Source organism: Suncus etruscus, chromosome 3 (assembly GCF_024139225.1).
Source record: "Suncus etruscus isolate mSunEtr1 chromosome 3, mSunEtr1.pri.cur, whole genome shotgun sequence".
Classification (NCBI taxonomy): Eukaryota; Metazoa; Chordata; class Mammalia; order Eulipotyphla; family Soricidae; genus Suncus; species Suncus etruscus.
Genome location: NC_064850.1, coordinates 61,311,181 through 61,334,464, shown reverse-complemented (window position 1 = coordinate 61,334,464; position 23,284 = coordinate 61,311,181). Strand labels below are relative to the sequence as shown.

Sequence of the window (23,284 nt, the reverse complement as noted above, 5' to 3'; positions counted from 1 at the left end):
GCATGTGCCACATCTTCCCTCAGCTCACCATCCATTCTGAACTCTAGCTGCAAGTTCACTCTAAGGCTGTGTGTGTGTGTGTGTGTGTTGTGTGTGTGTGTGTGGTGTGTGTGTGTGCATGCGTGCAAGTGTGCATATACATGGGGGGGGTAGGGAAGTTGCTGATCTAATTGGAGGATTAACAGCAGTCTCTTCCTTAGTAAGCTGAAGTGAAGACAATGTGAGCAGAACTGAGATCCCTTTCTGACCAGTCTAACTAATGTGTTCTTGGGGAATGGCCAAGCATCCTGTCAAAACATCTGGTTGTTCAAAATGAGTAAAGCTAAGCAAAGTGGATGGAGGAGGAATCTCATATACAGATGTTTTGATGAGGTGGGGGTGTGTGTGGCAGTTTAGGAAATGCAAAAAAATTCTGTAAAGTAGTCATGGGAAGAATGGAGTTAATGCAAAATAGATTTTTAGAATTAGGAAGATATCATCAAACCCTTATAGCTCATTCTCAGGACCTACAAATGGACTTTCTTGGAATTTTACTGGACACTTTTAGCTGAGGAATAGCCACGTTGACTTTTAAAAATATCATGGAAGTTGGAGAGATAGTACAGTGGGTGAAGCACTAACCTTGCATTCATCTAACATGGTAATGCATAAGGTCCCCTGAGCACTGCCAGCAGTGATTCCTGAGCACATCCAGGTATAGCAAAAAAAAAGTGTATATGTATAGTATATAAACTTAGGTATATAATAATATATACTCATGCATAATTTATGCATATTACATTTATTTAACATATATATTATACATGCATATTATACATGTTTTTGGGTTACAGTATATATGTATGCAATTATATATCATATAGAGCTATCTTCAGCTTACTCCTGGCTGTGCTCAGGAATACATCTAATATATATGCATAAACATATATGTATATCTTAGATTCTGGGTTTTGAAGATTTCTTGTAGAAATTTATTTCTTGAAAAAATAAAATAGAAAGATCAGTCTCTGATCAGAGACCATTTATATTAGTTTTGTGAGAGATTATAGTTGATTGAACTTAATAGTAGCGGGGATTTAGAGAAAAGAACACATTTAAATCTCCAGCAGAGGTTGAACTGATAGGAGTTAGGTATATATGGGAGCCAAGGAAGTTATTGAGTAGCCCTTTTGGAGCAGCCTGATAAATGGAAATGAATGGAATAGAGAACTTAAATAACTCTGGGCTTGTGGTAGGGATGGAAGCATTTTGGGTTGTCTGATTTTAAGGTGTCCTTATTGAAAAATATAGTTGTATGAGATTCCATATTAGTTGACAGTTAAGTTCTATCTCCAAATCATTGGCAATATATATATATATATATATATATATATAAATATATATAATATATATATATATATATATATATTGGGGGGCACACCTGGTGATGACAGGACTCTGTGCTCGGAAACCTCTTCTGGCAGGCTCAGGGGACCATATGGAATGCCAGGGATCAAACCCGAATTCGTCTCAGATTGTCTGCATGAAAGGCTAACGAACGCTCTACCACTGTGCTTTCACTCTAGCCCCAACTTCTATCTTTCATTCTTTTCTTTCTTTCTTTCTTTCTTTCTTTTCTTTCTTTCTTTCTTTCTTCTTTCTTCTTCTCTTTCTTTTTTCTTCTTTCTTTCTTCTTTCTTTCTTTCTTTCTTTCTTTTCTTTTCTTTCTTTCTTTCTTTCTTCTTTCTTTCTTTCTCTTCTTTTCTTTCTTTCTTCTTCTTTCTTTCTTCTTTCTTTCTTTTCTTTTCTTTCTTTCTTTTTCTTTCTTTCTTTCTCTTCTTTCTTTCTTTTCTTCTTTCTTTCTCTTTCTTTTCTTTCTTCTTTCTTTCTTTCTTTCTTTCTTTCTTTCTTTCTTCTTTCCTCCCTCCCTCCCTCCCTCCCTCCTTTCTTTCTTTCTTTCTTTCTTTCTTTCTTTTTTCTCTCTTTCTTTCTTTCTTTTCTTTCTTTCTTTCTTTCTTTCTTTCTTTCTTTCTTTCTTTCTTTTTTCTCTTTCTTTTCTTTCTTCTTTCTTCTTTCTTTCTTTCTTTCTTTCTTTCTTTCTTCTTCTTTCTTTCTTTCTTTCTTTCTTTCTTCTTTCTTTCTTTCTCTCTTTCTTTCCTTCCTTTCTTCCTTCCTTCCTTCCTCCTTCCTTCCTTCCTTCTTCCTTCCTTCCTTTCTTCTTCTCTTTCTTTCTTTCTTTCTTTCTTCTTTTTCTTCTTTCTTTCTTTTTTCTTCTTTCTTTCTTTCTTTCTTTTCTTTCTTTCTTTCTTTCTTTCTTTCCTCTTTCTTTCTTTCTTTCTTTCTTTCTTTCTTTCTTTCTTTCTTTTCTTTCTTTCTTTCTTCTCTTCTTTCTTTCTTTCTTTCTTTCTTTCTTTCTTTCTTTCGTCCCTCTCTCCCTCCCTCCCTTCTTTCTTTCTTGCTTGCCTTCCTCCCTCCCTCTTTCCTTCCTTCCTTCCTTCCTTCCTTCCTTCCTTCCTTCCTTCCTTCCTTCCTTCCTCCTTCCTTCCTTCCTTCCTTCCTTCCTTCCTTCCTTCCTTCCTTCCTTCCTTCCTTCCTTTCTTTCTTTCCTTCTTTCTCTCTCTTTCTTTCTTCCTACCTTCTTTCTTTCTTTTTTCTTCCTTCCTTCCTTCCTTCCTTCCTTCCTCCTTCCTTCCTTGTTTCTTTCTTCTTTCTTTCCTTCCTTCTTTCTTTCTTTCTCTTCCTTCCTTCTTTCTTTCTTTCTTTCTCTCCTTTCTTTTTCTTTCTTTCTTTCTTTCTTTCTTTCTTTCTTTCTTTCTTCTTTTTCTTTCATCCTTCCTTCCTTTCTTCCTTTTTCTTTCTTTCTTCTTTGTTTCTTTGTTTCTTTCTTCTTTCTTTCTTTCTTTCTTTCTTTCTTTCTTTCTTTCTTTCTTTCTTTCTTTCTTTCTTTCTTTCTTTCTTCCTTCCTTCCTTCCTTCCTTCCTTCCTTTCTTTCTTTCTTTCTTTCTTTCTTTCTTCCTTCCTTCCTTCCTTTCTCTCTTTTCTTCCTTCCTTCCTTCCTTCCTTTCTCTCTTTTCTTCCTTCCTTCCTTCCTTCCTTCCTTCCTTCCTTCCTTCCTTCCTTCCTTCCTTCCTTCCTTCCTTCCTTCCTTCCTTCCTTCCTTCCTTCCTTCCTTCCTTCCTTCCTTCCTTCCTCTCTTTTCTTTCTTTCTTTCTTTCGATTTTATTTTATTGGAACCATTGAAATCTTCAAGGTTCTTCATAGTTGAATTTTAGATATACAGTAAATCAGGTCCACTCCCACCACTAGTGCTCACATCTTATACCACCACCTTTGCCCCCTGGCCCATTTCACTAGATTGTTAAATTTGATTCTAATGTCATTGGTTTTGGCTTAGATATTTAGTTCTGTTCGTAATTTTTCTCCACCAATGTATATGAGACCACTGGGCCCCTGGCCCCCATCCTTTCTTTTTCCTTTCTTCTTGTTTTATAGAAAAATGCAGAAATATGTGGTAAAACAAAGTAACCCATGTCCCAAGGTTCTATGAAAAAAGGTGGGAGCCCCTATTACTCAGGTAAAAAAGAGAAAACAAAAGAAAAAATAAAGGTTTCTGTGTAGGGGTGGGTGTGCCAGTTTTATTTTTTTTAAATGGGTGCAGCAAAAATTGGGGAAAACAGAAAGGAAAATTCTTTGTCCTAAAAATAGGGACACCCTACCCATGAAGCATCCTGTCATATAGCCAACTATTGGCTCCAGAAATACTAAGTTGTCTAGCCCCTAAATCTTTCTTGTGGTCCCAGTAAAAGTTCTTCTTAGTCATAGTTGTTGCAGTCAATTTTCTTTAATTAGAGATCCTAGTTTTTGCACAGATCCTATATCGAAGTCAGAGTGTCATGGAGCATCTTCTGGTTTTATCTCAATGTTAGGCGGTGTTGCAGAGAACCCTACCCTGAAAGCAAGTTGTTATTTCCAATTGTCAGGATATCATAGAAATTCTCTCTGGAGCAAGTCGGTATCAGGGAAGCAATAGGGCCTTCCCTGGTAGAAGTCCAGGGACTGCCACAAAAAATCATGCCTGTTCCATAGATGGAATCCAAGGTTCAGGGGTGAATGGCCATTGTCTGATCATCTGAAGCCTACGCCATGTCATTAAAAATCATTGACTTCTATCTCAGAGTGTCTCATATGCTTTTCATTTAATCAGTATTAATGGTTTCTCTTCTAATCATTAACTAGAAGCTTCTTAAAAAATTAGAACAAAGGATTAATTTTTCTTTAATGAAAGCCAGAACTTTCTAAGCATTGAAGAATATAAAGTTATAATATAGGTGGTTCACATGTCAACATGTTTCCTGAACTATTTAATATTTAGTGTAATTTTTTCAAAAGCAGACTTTTAAGTATTAGCTTTTCCATGTGTATGTCGTTTTTAGTTTGGTTACACATAGAAAAACTTAGAAACAACATAGAACTGAGGATGTGACAGAACTGTGAGGGTTGCATGTTCTTTTCCCAGGACTCCAACTCTGCCCAGCACTGCTTGCCTTCTACCCTGCCAAGTTTCCCAGTGAGCCCCAGCATGGCAGAACCCAAGCAGCTCCACTGTCTTTGGACCCTGACACTGAGCTGTCTGAACTAGTTGGATGAATATCTCAAGGAGAATCCCTTGAGGCCCCTGCGCTTTACACAGCATCCACTATACCTGTCACCTTCTGCATGCCAAAAAAAAAATTCACAGTGGGAATGTTTTTTGGTTTGTTTTCTTTTGAAATTGGAGCTACACCTGGCATTGCATCCTCCTAGCTCATATCTTTTTCCTGGCTCTGCTCAAGGGTACATATGTGGTGCACATGCATATGTGACATGTGCAGGGCCTTCCTCACTGTACTATTGCTCCATCCCATCACAGAGATGTTTTAAGTAGTGTAGGTTGATGGTTTTCAGCAGCCTGGTATTCTATTAGTTGTCTAAACATGGTTTCTGAATATATATTTTCACATTCTATTTTTTTTTCAACTTGTTTTTCCTTGTGATCCTAAAGAATTAAAATCCTGGATATAGTAGCTAATTCATTTTTCTGTTTAAAGTTTCATTTAAAAGTCAAGTGAGAGAGAAATGTTACTTCTCTGAAATCTCAGCTTTTTCCTCTACTCTCCCTAACTCCCACTTGGTACAGTTACTTCATTTCTCAGATTGTGTGCTTGTAGTTTGCATGTTTTTAATTCATACATGTTTGCTGTGTTTATTCACATAATTTACTCCTTTTATTTTTGGTCACCTTTGTGTTAAGAGGGTAAAAGCAGAAAATGGGGGCACTATTATTCATGTTGTACTGAACTCCCATTGTGTTGAAACCTCTGCTGTATTTTTTGCTCTGAATGTCTGTGGGGGAAGGCCTGACTTCTCTTTGTTTGAAAGGAATTGAAATATTTTATCAGAGCTATGAAATGATTCTTATTCCTAAAGATTTTGTCATTAATTTGGGGGGAATACCAAATTAGATTAAAAAAATTATTCAGACTTCAGTACTCACTAAATAGTGAAATGATCTTTGGCAATGGGAAGTGATATACTTACCATTAAAAGTATAAAAGAAAAGGAAGTAGAATAAAAAAGTAAAATTGAATTGATATTTTTTTCACAATCACACTAATATAGTTGTGTGACAACTAGTCCTGTGATCAAGGTTTTAAATGCTTTAAAAAATGTTTTAAAAAAGGTTTTAAATGCTTTTAAAAAATGATTCAGACTTATAGGTGAGCATAAAGTTTAGATTTCATAGATTTCATAGTTTAGATTTCATTTACTTAACTAAAATTAGGGGTTGGTTAAATCAGAAAGTTAAATCAGAAAAATGCTGTTTCCTTGAATTAAGTATTAAAAAAAGTCCTGAAGAGATTTTTTTTTTTTTTTTTTTTTGCTGAAAACTGCTAAAAGCTAATTAGCACTAGCAAGGGCAATGACAACTGGTGACAATTTACTCCAAAGATCTAAAGAACAGGAAGACAGCAACACTGGCATTATCATTTTATACTAGAGAAATAACCTTATATCTAAAACTATTAACATGATTTTAGTTTTATAGGTTCTTTCTGAGCATTCATTTGTTTACACAAACAACATACAAACACTCTTCTGCTCCCAAAGAACAGAAATTACCTTAGATTGCCCCATAGATGAAACCCACCAGAGAAAGAAAAACTCTTTTCATGTAGTTTAAGAAGATAAAACAACGTAGAAACCGGCAAAGAACAGAGTCCTGTTTTTCAACAGACATGTGATAGTCTCACATATGTGTTCACATAATATTTCATGTACTACACTCACATGTAATAGCACTGTCCAAGAAAAAATAGTATGAATCACAGATGCAGTAAAAACTTTTTAAGATATAATCTGTGTAAGTGTTATGGAGCTATTTGCTTTCTTGGGGCTACTAAGTCTTTAAGAGCGTGTTTATTTTTTTTCTCCACATGCAGCAAATCTCCATTTGTAACTGATCACATTTAAAGTCTGTATATCTGGGAAAAGCAGAACAGTACAAGTCTAGAGTGAGTGTTTTAGGTTCTTTTTCCTTTTATTATCTACACAGCTCCTGAGGGAGCTCAGGAAATATCATTGACTAATTTGAGGAGTGGAAGCCACATATTTATGATTTTATTAGGAAGGACTTAGGGCAATGTGATTAATATCCTGGATAACTTCCGCAGCAATTAATCAATCAAGAGCTTGAGGTAATAAAGGCTAAGAAATGGTGAGACTTCCTTCCACTCTCCCTGAGCATGTATGCTTTAGAAGGTTCAAGAATACTTGATTTGTGAGACCTGAATCATCAGTTTCATGTTTTATAGAAAAATACACTTAGATGAATTTTATTTACTGTTTACTAAATTCTATTTACTTTGAGTAAGTAGAGTAGCTAATATGAAAGACTGGTTTCTTATTTCTTCCATCGTAATTTTTTTTATTATGGTAGTGATTAAAGATATATTAATACTCATTTCTATTGGCTTATCTGTAAAGGCATTTGAAATTTAAAAAAATTCATTACTGATTTTCAAATATGACATTTTTCTATCTTTCATCTGTATTTATTGTTGAATATGTGGATTACCTGAAAATGTACATTTATTAAGGTTCGCTTTTAATAAGAACTTTTGCTTAAATAAATTCTGGCTTATGCACTCTGTAGGCTAAATGAATTAGGCTCTAAACTTTCATCTAAATCTATGGAGCCTGGGTATAAATTGAAAAGATCACAGCTATGGGGAGAAGACCTATACAGCACAAGCCTTTTTGCATAGATTATGAACATCATAACTCAATAATTTTTTCAAAACTGTGGTTATAATTGGACCCAATGGGGGTCTCTTTCTTTGATCAGATCACAGTAACTGTGACTTTACACTGGAAAATGTCACTTCTGTGAAGGTTTATCACCTGTAGAGCTGGTCCTTCCTCTGATGCTGTGTTCATTTCTCATTAGCATTATTCAAAGTTTAGTTGTTAATTAGGTTGACACTTCAAATACAGTCATCATCTACAAGAGAAGTCAGGGCTGCTTGCACAAAGAAATAAAAATATCCCTTTTTCATACATATGAAATAGATAAATGACATTATTTTGTTATCTGGAAGTTTGTTAAAGATAAGAACATACTCTGTTAGGTGAGTAAGTCAACCAGAGTTTTTCATCAAGAAAACAACTTTCACATGACTTTATCTTTCCATAGAAATTAGTGATGAGTATAGATGATCATCAGTATTTTTAAATGAACGATGTTGTTTTCATTTATGTGAAAGGTTATGTGTGAAAGGTCATGCTAACTCAATGAATAAGAAGCATATCATGTCACCTTCACCGTTTTTAAAAAAACAACTCATCATTTGGTTCATCTCACTCAGTAAAATAAATTTTATTCTAAATAAGGGATATTCAGAAGCGTAATGAATTCTCAGAAATTATCAGAATATGGGGCCGGAGAGATAGCACAGCGGTAGGGCATTTGCCTTGCAAGCAGCTGACCCAGGACCGAGTTGGTTACCATCCCAGCATCCCATATGATCCCCCGTACCTGCCAGGAGAGATTTTTGAGCACAGAGCCAGAAGTAACCAATGAGCGCCCCAAAGTGTGGCTCAAAAACCAAAAAAAAAAAAAAAAGATCAGAACTTGAATTAAAAAAAAAAAACACATGAAAATGACAATAAAATTAAGTGGTTTGTAAAATTATACAAATCCTCAAAGAATTTTTCTTACATTTTCTAACATTTAGTACTGTTCTAATTCAAGCCCAGTAGATAGGAGTGGAGATAGCTGGGTTTAAATTGCCGTTTCATCATGTATTACTTACATGCAGAGGCAAATTGATGAATATTTTTGCACTTCTATTTTTTTCATTTATAAGCGATAGTATGATTGCCTCCTCATAGAAAATTTGTGAAAATTAAATGAAACAGTGTATGCATTTTACCTAAATAATTTTCCTCTCATGGTAGTTCTCAATAACTTCTCTTTCATCTAATTAACGTGAAAACAATTTAACAATTGACTGTAAAATTGCATGTGCAAGTGAGGTTTCCAAAAATAAAAATGAAGCAGTAAGTTGTCCTGGAGGACCTCTAACAAATAACCTTACATAGCAGAAATGAAGGATACCCAACCGGTTTCATTTCAAAACAAGTAGACACATGTTGTAATTGCTAAAAATCTGCAGAAAAGTGGCGCACACGCAGTTTATTGTAAAATAATTAAAGCTTATTTATGTCAAGAGGCCCTGGGAAAAAAAAGAGAGCATAAACCAATTTGCATTAGCACGTTGCTGTGGGTTCCTGCCTTCGTTTCAATTAACAGACCAGCAGGTGCTCAACGCAGTTTAAAAGATAAGCTATTGGGGAGGAGGATGAGTTTGGGGCTGACCTGCAGACACTGTGGTTCGCCTGCTGATTGGGTTTGTACCTCGATGTACCAATTTCTGAGGTGTTAATTTAACTGTTCCTCTCTGTCATGCAGGTCTCGGCCCTGAAAAATAAACTGAAGAAGCAGTCTACAGCTACGGGGGACGGAGTCGCTCGGGCCTTTCTTAGGGCACAGGCAGCTTTGTTTGGATCCTACAGAGATGCACTGAGATACAAACCTGTAAGCATTTCATCTCCTCACACTTTCATTTGTTTTCATACAGTTCTTTGGAATTGGGTAGAGAAACAAAATAAAATAGCCCATCATCTTAAAATCACACCTTTAAAAATGTACCATACAAATATTTCAGATTCTCAAATAATAAGAATTTTTGTTTTAAAACATTATGTTCATCTCCAGTTTCTTGACTTTTGAGTGACTCTTAATCTTTTCCATATTGTAATACATATCACCTTATTTATTGTTATAAAATAAAAATACATCCTTAGTCAATTACTTGTGTTGGTACATTTTAACTTACATAATCTTACTAAGGCCATTGAGTAATTAATGCGACAATTATATTTACTATATTTGTGACTTTATAAATGAAAATTTAATGTTTAAAATATTCAGACTAGAAAATTTTACAATAGTTGAAAGTTATTGTTGTTTTTTTAATTCAAACACTTCTAAGAATGTTTGTTTGTTTAGCATATCCTATCCCATTTGGCATTTCCTTTGTTTTAAACCCTGAAACTATTGTCATATATAACTGTAGCCACATTGCTAGGTCCAATAAGTTATGCCAAATTATATTGATTTCTCTATCAAAAATTATTACTTAAATCTGATTTTTATGGAAATTATTACATTGCCCTTCTTTGACCCCCCCAGATTAATAATTTGCAATCAATAAAAATATTGAGCAAGTAGTAATCAGGTCTTCTATCTAATAGCAGTCACATATTAGTTGTGGACCATGACCTACTTCCTTTGTCTCTGTAGATTTTGAGCTTTTCATTTGCAAAGTGAAAATGCTTGTGCTTTCTCTATCTACCTTTCAGGACTGGTGTGTAAACCTTATGACAAACCTACAAGGTACTAAATGAAGTGAATGAGTTTTAGACTGACTTCCTAATAGCATTTTCTACCTAGGGCTGTTATACCTCTGAGGAGCTGAGTTATTGGCAGGAATTTTAAATGTATAGGTGGGTCAGCTGCTGTCTTTAGATAAGTACATGTATCTAATTTGCATATAGGATTTATTGATGCAATCTCATAGGGAGTCTTAGAAATGAGTGACATTTATATTGGGTCTTATTCTTAAAAGTCTATAATGGCATATCCATCATATCCAAATTATTGTACATTAATGAAAACATTAAACTTAATTTGAGATATAGTTGGCAGACATTTTTAAGGTGGATGGATGGTTTCAGGTTTTACAGTGCATGAGGAAATATTAAAATATCACTGAACTTTGCCACATTTAAACACTTGTTCATCTTTATAGGCTTCATCTTTACTTTTCTTTTTAAATTAGTAAAGGACTTTAGATTTGTTACAAGGACTAATATGGAGAAATTTTTCTTACATAATTTAACTTATGGTTGAAAGTATAAATGTTTCACTTTGTGTAATTTTCTTCCATTTTGACTTAAAGTGAGCAGTTAGGATGAAATATCTCATTAACTTAAAAATATCTTGAAAACAGATTACCAAGATCTATGAGAAAGATATTATTTAATCAGAATATCTTTCCTGTTTATTAATATGTCTTAAAGATTTATTTAATTTAAATTGTTAAATTTTTGTTTGATGCCCTTTCTCTACTGCTAGTTTTTCTGGGTAGAAGAAAATAGTATTTTTCACTGTCTTCACATTTTTACCTTCATGTTTGTTTGACTCAGTCTGAATAAATTTCTATTTTGTGAAACATACTTGATGTATTTAAATAGTTTCTAAAGTATATGATTTATTCTTTATTATTCATTAAATAAATCCTTTGGTTTGTTTTAGTCATTATTTTTATAAATTGTGATTCCTAATATGTTAAAAGTATGTTTTATCAATTTTTTTCAACATTAGTAAAATGGACATATGTCTGGTATACATTCTGGTATAAAAAAGATGAGCTGAATGTAGAAATTACAATTACTCCATAGTTTGCCTTTTTTCAGAGTTACATTGAATAATATTTCTAGACATATTATAGTTAGATAATTATTATAGATAGATAAATTATGCACATTAAATATATAAGTTATATTTCTAATGCATTCCCAGATATTAGAGTACAATCTGAATTATTTTACTCAGTATTGCTTTTCAAAATTTCAGGATTGCTTATAGATTTAGAAAAGCAACAAGTGATTATTGTTTTTGCATTTGGCAAAATGAAACTTGCAGAACTGGATTAGGACTGCTGGCACCTAACTGCTGAGGTCTCTACTGGAGTTTTGGTCCTCTGTGGGCTGGCAGCCTATAGCTCCCTTCATTTGCCTTTACATTAGACTCAATTCAGAGACTTCTGAGGCCCCAAATATTCTAAACCTGTGTTTATCATGTTCTTTCTTCAAAGCAGTGCCTTTTAATGTTGGTCTTTAGTGAGTGGCCTTCTCTTTCTTTTCTTGATCCTTGAAAGTGTGATTTGGTGATACATTTTTTGTATACATTTTTTCTCCACTTTTTATATATTTCTATAGATCATATACTGTTATGTCTTAACTGATATTCACTGTTATAATTGTTATTAAAGCAGTAACTGAACCTTGAGCACCTATAAAAGCCCTTTAAATATTCATTAAATTGGTGAGGGCAGAGTGATAGAACAGTGGGTAGGGAACTTTCCTTGCACACAGCTGCTTGGGTTTGACCACTGCAATCCCATTTGGTCCCCAAGCCCACCAAGAGTGATCCCTGAGCATCACCAGATGTGGCTCCCTAAACAAAACAAAATAAAAATTCACTTAATCATTTATAAGCCTTCATAACACTACTCATTTTACATGAATGATGAAGGATGTAGCATTTAGAAATTACTCAGTATAGGGAATTATGAATAAATTTACTGATGTTACCAGCATGAAAACATTAGAGCTTGCATTTGAATCTGTTGGTTCACAGTTCTACTTTTGCTGCTGGGTGGCAAGTTTCTCTTCTCTGGCCACTGTTATTATAGCACTAACACCTTGAGATCTTTTTTACTTGAGATTACATTTACTTCATTTTTTGCCATGAGGATACACAGAAGGTATCTGGTATAACTTAAGTAAAGACTGAACTAATGATACAGTCTTAGGAATTTTCTCAAAAGAATAAGATGGTCTAGGCATCGTGTATAATGTAAATAACATGTTATTCATGAATGGTTTCCTCTCTCTGGGCTAAACTGTCCTGCTCTAACTGTTTTAACCTGGTCCTTTCTGTTTTGAAACTAGTGCAGGGACCTACTTGGATTTGCATAATGATGGAAGCACTCCAGCATAATCTGAATATTGATTCTTAAAAACACCTATAAAATGCATATGCTAAATAACTACAGAGTAACTTTCATTTTAAATTATGTGCCAAGAATAAATGAGTGGCAACTCTAAATATATCTTAATTTTTATATGTAATTTGTAGTCTCTAAAGGACACTGTGGCCTGATTAACAAATAAATCATACCTGGTCTTAAGTACAGAGGGGAAAAAAACTCCTTAAAGTTTTATTTAAATAGGAGCTTGAGGGGCCAGAGAGATAGCACAGTGGTAGGGCATTTGCCTGGCATACAGTCAACCGAGGATGGATGGTGGTTCAAATCCCTGCATCCCATATGGTCCTCTGTGCCTGCCAGGAGCGAGTTCGGAGTGAAGAGCCAGGAGTAACCCCCGAGTGCCACCGGGTGTGGCCTAAAAACAACAATAACAACAAAAATAAGAGCTTGAAAGATGATGCAGCAGTTTTGACTCTTCGCTTGCTCACAGCATACCTGGGTTTAACGTCATAGGGAATCCCATCTGGCCACCCAGGCCCCACCATGAGTGACCCTGAGTGCAGCGCCAGGTCTAAGCCCTGAGCCCCCAAAAATCAAAAACAAAAATAAGGGATTTCAATAGAATAATGAACATTTTGCTCTCTTTAAATTTTGTTAGCCAGCAGCAAATTAGCTACTCTCTAATTCAGAAAAGTGAGATCAAATCAATATGGTAGATAAATTGGAGAAATAGAGTAACCAGACTAGACCAGAGATGCTGTGGCAGAATTTGATTTAGTGCTTTAATTTACTCTTCAATGTATCTTGTATTATTAGAAGATAAAATATATCCATACATGTGAATAGAACAAAGTCAAGCATATAGTTAATTTTGTCTCAAAAGTACCAGCTAAAAGGGAATCAAAGAAAAGTACCCAAGACACATTCTAGTCACAATGACGAATCCCACAGATAGGGACAGAATACTGAAAGAAGCAAGATCAAAAAGAGAAATTATATTCAAAGGCACATCCTTAAGATTTACAGCAGACCTGTCACAAGAAACCCTCAAGGCCAGAAGGCAGTGATGGGCTATAGTAACAAGACTGAATTAAATGGATGACTCACCTAGAATACTGCACCCAGCCCAACTCACGTTTTGGTTGCATGCACTTTTTAACTCTGGGAGTTTCTCTGCAATGATGTCCTTGACTGTTGATTTTCATGGGGATTTTCTTCCTGTATCTCTGGGACTACAATGATTCTTATATTGTTCTTCACATTCTTTGAGAATTTTTTTTTTGTGTGTGTAATACCCAGTGACACTCAGGAGTTACTCCTGGCTAGGCGCTCAGAAATCGTTCCTGGCTTGAGGGACCATATGGGATGTAGGAATAGAACCCAGGTACTTCCTGAGTCAGCCTGGTGCAAGGCAAAAGCCCTACACCTGCACTATCATACCGACCCTCTTTGAGGATTTTTTTCATTGTCTAATCATTTGTTTTAAGGCTCTTTTTCAAACCTTTTGTTGCATGGAGTTGTTAATCATCTCATCTTTCAGCTCACTCATTTTATCCTCAGCCACTGTTGGAGAGGCTTTCCAATAAGGTTTTAATTTAGTCTACCAAGTTTTTCAATCCTGTTATTTCAGTTTGTAGTTTTTCATTTATACTTTTATATCCTTTTGATTTGGTTTGTTGAGTTCATTCCATGCTTTGAATTATTTGAGGATCTTTCTTATTTCTTCTCTAAAATCCTTCACTGAGATGCTAAATAGTTGGTTGATACTTTTCAGGTCATCAGAGCTGCCATCTTCATTCTCTATGCATGTTGGAGGCCTGTGTTATTTCTCCATTGTCATGCTTTTAGAGTGGTATTTTCTTCTTGTCATACTGGGGTTCCTTGACTAGGAGAAGTGTGTGGCCATGGAGTGGAGCTTCTCTGGCTCTGCCCTTTGGGGATGTGGTCAGCTCACCTCTGTTTATGTGTGTTCCATGAGTTTTGTTGTTTGGGACAATGTGGTTCTTGGTGCTGTCGAATGATGTGCATCTGAGCACCACTGGCTGGTTGGAATCAGACGTTTTTCTTGGTTTATTTAAATTTCTTATGTCGGGACGGAAGCAATAGCACATCGGTAGAGCATTTGCCTTGTACACAGCTGACTCAGGATGGACCTAGGTTGGATCCCTCATGTCCCATATGGTCCCCCAAGCCAGGAGTGATTTCTGAGTGCATAGCCAGGAGTAACCCCTGAGCATTACAGGTGTGGCCTCGCAAAAAAACAAAAAATAAAAAATAAAAAAATAAAACATAAATTCCTTATGTCACAGTGATATTCATGTTTAATATAAATTGACTATGCTAATGATTTGATTAGTATTTCACATATTTATACATATTCTTCTTGGCATTTATTTTTAATTTTGTATTTGGACCACATTTAACAGTTGTCAGGACTAAATCAGGACTCTGTCCTCAGGAAGTACTTCTGTTGGGTCTTGGGGAACCATATGGTTCAAACCCAGGTCAGCTTCATGTAAGACAAGCACTATATCCATTGTACTATATCTCCAGCCACTTTATTTTCTTTTAATATAAACTTTTTCTGAGACCTTATGCATCCCCGATATAGTCCCCTCTTATTAATTCTTGAATTATCTTGTATAAATAATTCAATTTTTTTTTAAATATGGAACGCTTCACAAATTTGCGTGTCATCCTTGTGCAGGGGCCATGCTAATCTTCTCTGTATCGTTCCAATTTTAGTATATGTGCTGCCGAAGTGAGCACAAATGATTCAAATATTAGACTGGCAGATATTTATTAAACACACAACAATGCAAATTACAGGGTTTGTTTTGTAAGGAATAGGAAGATTAAAAAGGATTTAACCTTTTTTATCCTGAACCTCGAGTTCATAGATAAAATATCTGAAACTGTGCTTACAGATGATACAAAATAAATTTAAAAAGAAAGATGAAGATACTTAGGGAGACAACTCAAAGGATTTTTGCACACGTTTTGCATGCAGGAGGCTTGGATTTGGTCACAGCACTCAGGGGTTCCCCTGAGCGCTGCCTGGAGCCAGCAGCCCTTTCCCCTCAACCTCATGCTAGGAGTAGTCATTGAACAAGACTGTATGTAACCTCCAAAGAGAAAAAAAAAAGTACATTTAAACATAGATGAATGGCCCTAGAAGTCAGAGAAGGGAACTTTACCCCTCTAGAGAATGTTAACTCTGTCAGGTAAGCTTTGTTCCATACAGGTCATATTTATGCAATGAAGAGAAGTTTTAAGTCATTTCTTTCTGCCCATAGCTAAGGATATGTTTTTGGAAACTAAAAGCAGGTATTAGGGAAAGCAATATTCTACTCTAGCACAAATGGGGTCTTTTCCCTTCCAATTATCAGTTATTATGCAAGTGTCTACCCTGACCATTTCAAAATTGAAATCAAATGTGGACAGTGATGTTTTTCATTCAATTTTAAAATTGAAATAAAATATGAACATTGATACTTACACTATTAATAACAAATTGCTGAATAAGAATTATCTTGGAGTATCTAATATGTTGTTGATTCTTAGTTTAAATATTTGTTGACTATCACAGTACTTAAATGTAACTGCAAGTAAAGCAGTATTAACTTCTAGAAAATCTGGTTCTTTTCTCTATACCAATAAATTTATTCCTGCTCATAAATGACTTACATTTTCCTTACATTTTTTCATGATCCTTTGTGTGAGATTCTATCAAAATGATTTTAGTATTTATGCCTTTCTATTGATAGCATCACCAAATATTGTTCCTTGGAAAAAAGAATCGATTTATTTTTATAAGGATTTTTTATTTTTCATCTTTTTGTGTTCCTACCTGATTAACTATTTCCACAGAACTATATATATTTATTGACTACTTGTCTATGAACAATATAAATTTAAAAAATCAATTATAGCTGAGTAATTGCATGAGTATTTTCATTATATAGATTCATCAGCTTAAGTTCAGAATCTTATGCAGAAATTTTAAAAATCTATTAAATTACATAAATTTTCAGATTAGATTCTAGTTTTGTGCTACATATCTCATTTTTATCATTTTTCCTCATCTTGAATTTTTTAATTTTACTCCTCCTTCCTAACCAAAGAATTATTTTTTTCTATAATAAGTAGTTAATATTTTTCAATTAGAGACATAACTTTCTATTTGAATGGAAGAATATTTTCTGCTCTGTAATGACAATTTAGGACAGGCCGTTGATGGTAATAAAATACATTTCTCATATCTAAGGAAAATCTGTCAAATAAAACTAGATTTATCAGTAGCACTGGATCTCTTTGTAATAGCAGTGAGATAGAACTGCTACCAAAGGCAATGATCTTATTTACTTTTAAATTTTACATTCCTTTTGAAAAATATGTCAAATTAAGAAAGTCTTGACTCCCTTGCTGTTTCATTTACACATTTATTGGCTGTCCAGATATGACTCTAGAGAAAATACTAAGAACAAGGTGCAAAACCAATACTTTTGTCTTTAATAGGATGACTGTTTTTCACTTTTTCTCCTCTTTCTTAGATTGTGTTCTCTGATAGTACAAATGCAGTTTATTTTTATTAAAACATGTGACTTAACATAATTTTTAAAATAGCTTTAAAAGCTATTTTGTGGCACCTAAGAATGCTAAATATTAGTATAAAATGTATAATGTTGATTTTATTGTGGAAAATTGATGGATAGCTGTTGATGGCAATGTTATTGACTTGCTTTCTCTAGGAGTTTGATGGAATTTTATTTTATCCCTTCTGTGGTAGTGCACTAGAGTCTAGACTGTTCTTTGTCATACTGTCCTGATTCAATATGACTACTATAACTGATGGACTAAGTTTTTCTGTTCAAATAATTTTATAAATTTAAAATAACGACTATATTTAACACTATAGTCTATATTATCATTCATTTCTGTCAGAAAATGGTAACTGTATAACTGTAGAATTATTTGATAGTCTTGTTATCTAAGAACCAATTTTCTTATTTTTGTTGCAAATTGCTGTTACCAAATCATTGTGTTCCATCAAAGTAAATTCTGGGGTTTATTTTAAATGTTATATGGGATGTATATAGCTTCTCCTCAACACAAAATAAATATTGCTTCAAGAAATTTTATATTAAATCAAGCATCAGCCCAAATCATTTTGTTATTTTGATCATAAAATTGATAAAAATTGTTGTTTATCTTCTTGTGAAAAGAGTATCAATCAAGTCAAGCAGGAAAATAGCCGGTAGTAATAATCAAGCCAGTGAGTAAGGACAGTGGCTGAGAATAAGTGAGAAATGTGTAATCTGTGTTTAAAATTTATATTATTAATGACATAAAAGGCCACAGGTAATGGATCATAAATTACCACAGGATAGACACAAGATAAGCAGATGTTATGTGAAATTTATTCTAGAAAGTATGCAGTCAAAAATTGAGATCATGAAAATAGTGTTATTTTATTTATTTTCTAAAGGGTGGGGAGGCAACAACCAGAAATGCTCAGGGGTTACTACTGATTTTGCACTCAGGAACCACTTCTTGTGGTCTTGGGACCTGCTATTTAACCCCATCTCTGCATGTAAGGCTGTATTATTACTCCAATCCCAGAAAATGGTATTTTGACACCTTGAATTAATTAGGAAATATACTGATAATCATAATAATCCACATACATGACAAAAGTCAGGAGCATTTTTTATAGAACAGTATTATTACTCAGAAGGAAAAATAATTGTTGAAATGATTTTAATTGAAAATATGTACAATTTCATATATGTGTGTTTTTTTTTGTTTTCAGTATTATATCTCATTTTCAGACAATTTATTCTTACTCTAAAAGACTAGATCTAATTTTAAAAGTTCAAAGTGTCCTTAATTTGGAGGCTCTAGTATAGATCGCCAGCAATGGAAGGAATACTTAAACTCATCTAAAATATAGCTATTCTGCATAAAATAGTGTTCATGACTCCTTTCAAGCATTAAGCCCCTGAAAGTTGATTCTGTGACTTATACTTCTTTGTAGACTTTCTATGAGAGGCTTGTTCTCTCTGATTTCCTAATATTTCTCTGAAATTTCTTATTTCTACGTAGGGTGAACCTGTCACTTTCTGTGAGGAGAGTTTCGTAAAGCACCGCTCAAGTCTGATGAAACAGTTCTTGGAAACTGCAGTTAACCTCCAACTTTTTAAGCAGGTAAGAAAAGGACTGCACATTGTCTTCTGTGACAGTAGTTACAGATATGTAACAGCAAGGTGCTGCACATCTTCATCATTATAAAATGATGAGTAATAGCTTTTCTAGAGCGTATCATTCTGTATAGCTGTCTGGCATGGTACTGTAGAAACATGTATATTTACCATTACTATTAAGAATTTCTCATTACAAGCTTCAAATAGGATGGTTTCTGAGAATGTAAGGTAATAGAAAGAGCAAAATAACTTCTCTTTTATTTATTTATGTATTTATTTATTTATTTATTTATTTAATTATTTTTTGGTTTTGGGGCCACACCCGGCGGTGCTCAGTGTTTACTCCTGGCTGTCTGCTCAGAAATAGCTCCTGGCAGGCACGGGGGACCATAAGGGAGACCGGGATTCGAACCAACCACTTTTGGTCCTGGATCGGTTGCTTGCAAGGCAAGCACCACTGTGCTATCTCTCCGGGCCCTTCTCTTTTATTTTTAATTGAGATTCTGTATTTTACAGTACTATTAATAATTATTTTTCCTGCACAAAATTTTAGCATCACACCCATCACCAATGTACACCCCTCCCTCTCAAACTCCTCTCAACTCAGTTGTGTGCCTCAATTTTAACAGTATGTTGCCTTTGACCATGGTTGCTACCTTGTTTTGCATCTTTGAGTCCATATATGAGAGTGACCATTGTATATCTAACTGTTTCTTTCTGATGGCTTCACTCAGTGTCATATCTTCTTGTTCCATCAACATGGAAATTTATCATATTGCTTACAACTCTACTAATGTTATTTTGGTCTGATGAAATTGTTTAAAATAAAGGACAGCTATAGTATAATCCAGTTTATAAAAATTTTATGAATATGTAAGTTCTTTATAAAAATTTTCATAAATATATAAGTTCTTAAGCTTTGTAAGACTTCTGATCAATATAAAATTAAGAAAAATCATGATTGTAAAAGTACCTTGATTTTTGGCTTAGAAAATAATTGTCATTTAAAAATTTAAAGTTTTAATATAAGAATTCAGAAATTTTCTAAATTCTAATATTCCCATCTTCTGTTACTTGATTCTTACTACTTGATAAATTTTAGACATTTTTTTCCCAGTGTGATTAGCACAACTTGGTAGGGTCAAGTCTAATTGTTTTATCACTTATTTTGGCTGTTCTTAAATGGTTATTTTACTTAAAATATAAATGCCACTAGCTACCTCAAATTTGCAGTTAAGTGTATGTGACTCATTACAAGTACAATTTAGTATAGCAGATAACTAGAAGCTTGGAAGTTTTAATCTGTCTCCTTAGAACAATTACCTTAATATTAGAAATCTGTACAAGGTTCTTTTCAATATAACTTGGTCACAAAGGCTAAATCTAAAATATGAGAAAGTAGAATTGTTTAAATGAACAACTTCGTAGTTGTGCATGTATCAGTGTCCTTGAGCTTGATATCATTTTTTTGTCAAGTGATTCTTGAAAATAACAATGAAAGGGTTGGTAAGATTCTTGTTGACAGAGTTTCACAAACTTTTAAAGATAAATGAATTCCAGAGATTTTCTCTATAACAAAATACCTATTTTACCATTTTTGTTTTTGCACGTTAAAAAGTTGTTAAGATTTTAGGTTAACAGTATTATAGCAAACAAAGAAATGCAAGAAAATGTTGAAAGGTTATGGGTGCATTATCATGATGTGCTGGTATCCAAAGCAAAGGGAGGAAAAGGCGCTTCAGAAAAATAATTGCATTATTGTATGTATTTTATGCATGCCCAGGAATTTGAAGCCAGAATTTCTGATTACTGGTTTCATCTAGCAAGACTTAAATGTTTGTTTTACAGTTAAGTTGATGTTGGTTTATATGATTATTTTAAGGATAGTTTTATACCTTCTCATAATATGTTGCCACATTACATTCACCACCAAAAACATTATTTTCTCCACTTCAGTAAGGTCAACTGTATCTCCCTTCAATGTCTTAACTATAGTTTTCTAGACAGAAACTGAAGGTTTTGTCTTTACTGGAATGCTTTGCTTCTCTATATCCCATATATGATTGAGATCATTTAATGCTTGTCTTACATCTTTGGCTTCATTTTCTTTTTCTGGTTTTATTTATTTATTTATTTATTTATTTATTTATTTATTTAGGTCACATCTAGCTGTGCTTGGGATTTACTCCTGGCTCTGAGCTCACAAATCATTCCTGGTGAGCTTTGCAGACCCCATAAATGTTGAGGCTTGAACCCATGTAAGCCACAAAACTGTATACCACATACACTGTATGCACTATATACAATTCATACTACATACAATTCATACCCCTCTCGCTTATTTTTCTAATTTGGTACTTGTCAGTTCTGATCTAAATTGTCTGAAAAGGTACAATTTCATCTTTCCCTATAGTAGAGAACATTTCATTGTGTATTTTTATACAAATCTTTATATACTTTGTCATTTGATTTCTGCGTTGTTTTCATGTCTTGGTTATTGTAACATAACATGCATATATTTTATTTTCAGGCTAGTGTTTTTATGCTATTTAGACAGATACCTAGCATTGGATGTTAAAATGATATATATTTTTAATTTTTGAGAACTATCCGTACCATTTTCCATAGAGTGTAGATCAATTACATTCTGACACCAACAATCTATGAGGGTTCCTTTTACTCCACATATCTACTGAATACCATTGCTTCTGACTTTTTTAAATGTAGGCTATCCTCAAAGGTGGTATCCTGTTATCATCTTTATTTACATTTTCCTGATAAGTGATAATAAGTATGTTTCCTTATGTATTTTGGACATCTTTGTGTCTTCTTTGGAATCTATCATCTCTTCCTGTTTTTTGGTGGGGTTTCTTCCTGTAGTTGAGTTTTGTTTGTCCTGTTAATCTTTTTTTGTTAGCCCTTTGTACACAAATATACAACGGCATAAATATTTAATGCCATTATTAGTTGGTTTATAGTTTCCAGTTAAAGAAATATCTTTAGGGGGCCGGGAGAGATAGCATGGAGGTAAGGCATTTGCCTTTCATGCAGGAGGTGATCGGTTCCCGGCGCCCCATATGGTCCCCTGCGCCTGCCAGGAACAATTTCTGAGCCTGGAGCCAGGAATAACCCCTGAGCACTGCCGGGTCTGACCCAAAAACCACACACACAAAAAAATATCTTACCTCCTTTGTTTAACTTATTTTAAGTTCTGGGATAGCTTTAAAATTAAAATAATATTAAAATTTATTTCTCTAGTTTGTTTTTTTTCATATAGACATGCATCAGATTTTTGTTTCTGGATCTTGTAGACTGTCACCATATTAGTTTACTGCTTTTAATATTTTTAGTAAAGTATTTAGCATTTTTGTATAGTATTATGTCATATGCAAATAGTAATGTTTTAGTATGACTGTTACAATACATGTATCCCTTTGTTTTCTTTTATTGCCTACTTGCATTATCTAGGACTTCCAATATTATGTAGATTAATAGAGATTAGAGTAGCATCTTTGTCTTATACCTGATCTTAGAAAAAAGCATTCAGTTTTCCACCATGGAATTTGATGTTTGCAGTAGGTTTCTCATATATGGACAATATTATATGTTTCTGCTATTCCTGTTCTTAGTATTTTTAAATCAGAAATAGGTATTAAAATGGACAAATTAAGAACTTTCTCTACATTATTGATATGATAAATTATATTTATATTTTGTTGATGGGTCTTAATTAATTGACATATTTGTTGAGCCATTTTTGATATCACTTTATGTATTACTGAATTTTGTTCACTAAGACTTTTGCATCTAGATTTATCAAGTACATTTGTCTGTCGTTTTCTTTTTTTGTAATATCTGTACCTGCTTTTCATGCCAGGGGTAATTTGTACAAAAGATGTGTGCAGATTTTTTAAAAGAGTTTAAGACATCAAAGACAGCAAATATCTTTGAAGGTTTGGTAGAACTCACAAGTGAAGCCATCTGATTCTGGACTTTTGTTTTCGGGGAGATTTTATTTCTACTTGAAATTTATTGTTTGTTATTGGTTTGTTCAGGTTTTTTATTTTTTCTAACTCAGTCCTGGAAGATTATAAAATTCAATAAATTTATCCATTTTTTTTAGTTATTCCAATTTAGTGGCATGTTCTTAATCATCATTTAGGTTCTTAGATATCTCTGTAGTTTATTATAGTTTGCTCTTCCTTTTCATTTTTATACCATTTGTTAGAGTTCTCTCTCTATTTATATATGTGTATATATAAATATATATATATATATATATTTATGTTTTGGGGCCACACCTGGTGGTGCTCAGGGTTACTTCTGACTCTCCACTCAGAAATCACTTTTGGCAGGTTCAGGGGACCAGATGGGATGCCGGGGATCAAACCTGAATTGGCCATTTACAAGGCAAATGCCCTACTGACTTTGCTATCACTTTGGCCCCTGGTTTTCTCTTATCTTAGTGAGCCTTACTGAGAGATTGTTAATTTTGTTTATCCTTGTAAAGAACCATTTCATTGATCTTTTGTATTATCCTTTTTTATTTCTGCTGTGCTTATTTCATTTCTAATGTTTTTTCCTTCTACTGAGTTTAGGTTTCATTGGTTCTCTTTTTTCTAATTAGGCTAGTTCTCTTTTTTATAGTTAGGTGTATAGTTAGACTGATTGAAAAATTTCTTAATTCTTGGTATAAAACCATGTTGTTAGGAAAATCCTCAAAAT

The 23,284-nt window shown here is 33.9% G+C and overlaps 1 protein-coding gene and 1 non-coding gene across 2 annotated transcripts in view; one reads left to right on the top strand and one right to left on the bottom strand.

Moving 5' to 3' along the window:
* Positions 1-23,284, top strand: part of DENND1B (DENN domain containing 1B) — a 206,294-nt gene that overhangs the window by 128,240 nt on the left and 54,770 nt on the right. Inside the window, exons 13-14 of the mRNA XM_049769751.1 lie at positions 8,990-9,115; positions 18,462-18,563. Coding sequence (XP_049625708.1) covers positions 8,990-9,115; positions 18,462-18,563 — 228 coding nt within the window. The remainder of the gene's footprint in view (positions 1-8,989; positions 9,116-18,461; positions 18,564-23,284) is intronic.
* On the bottom strand, positions 15,019-15,125 carry LOC126005554 (U6 spliceosomal RNA). Its single transcript, XR_007494603.1, has one exon. It is a non-coding gene; the product is annotated as a U6 spliceosomal RNA (small nuclear RNA).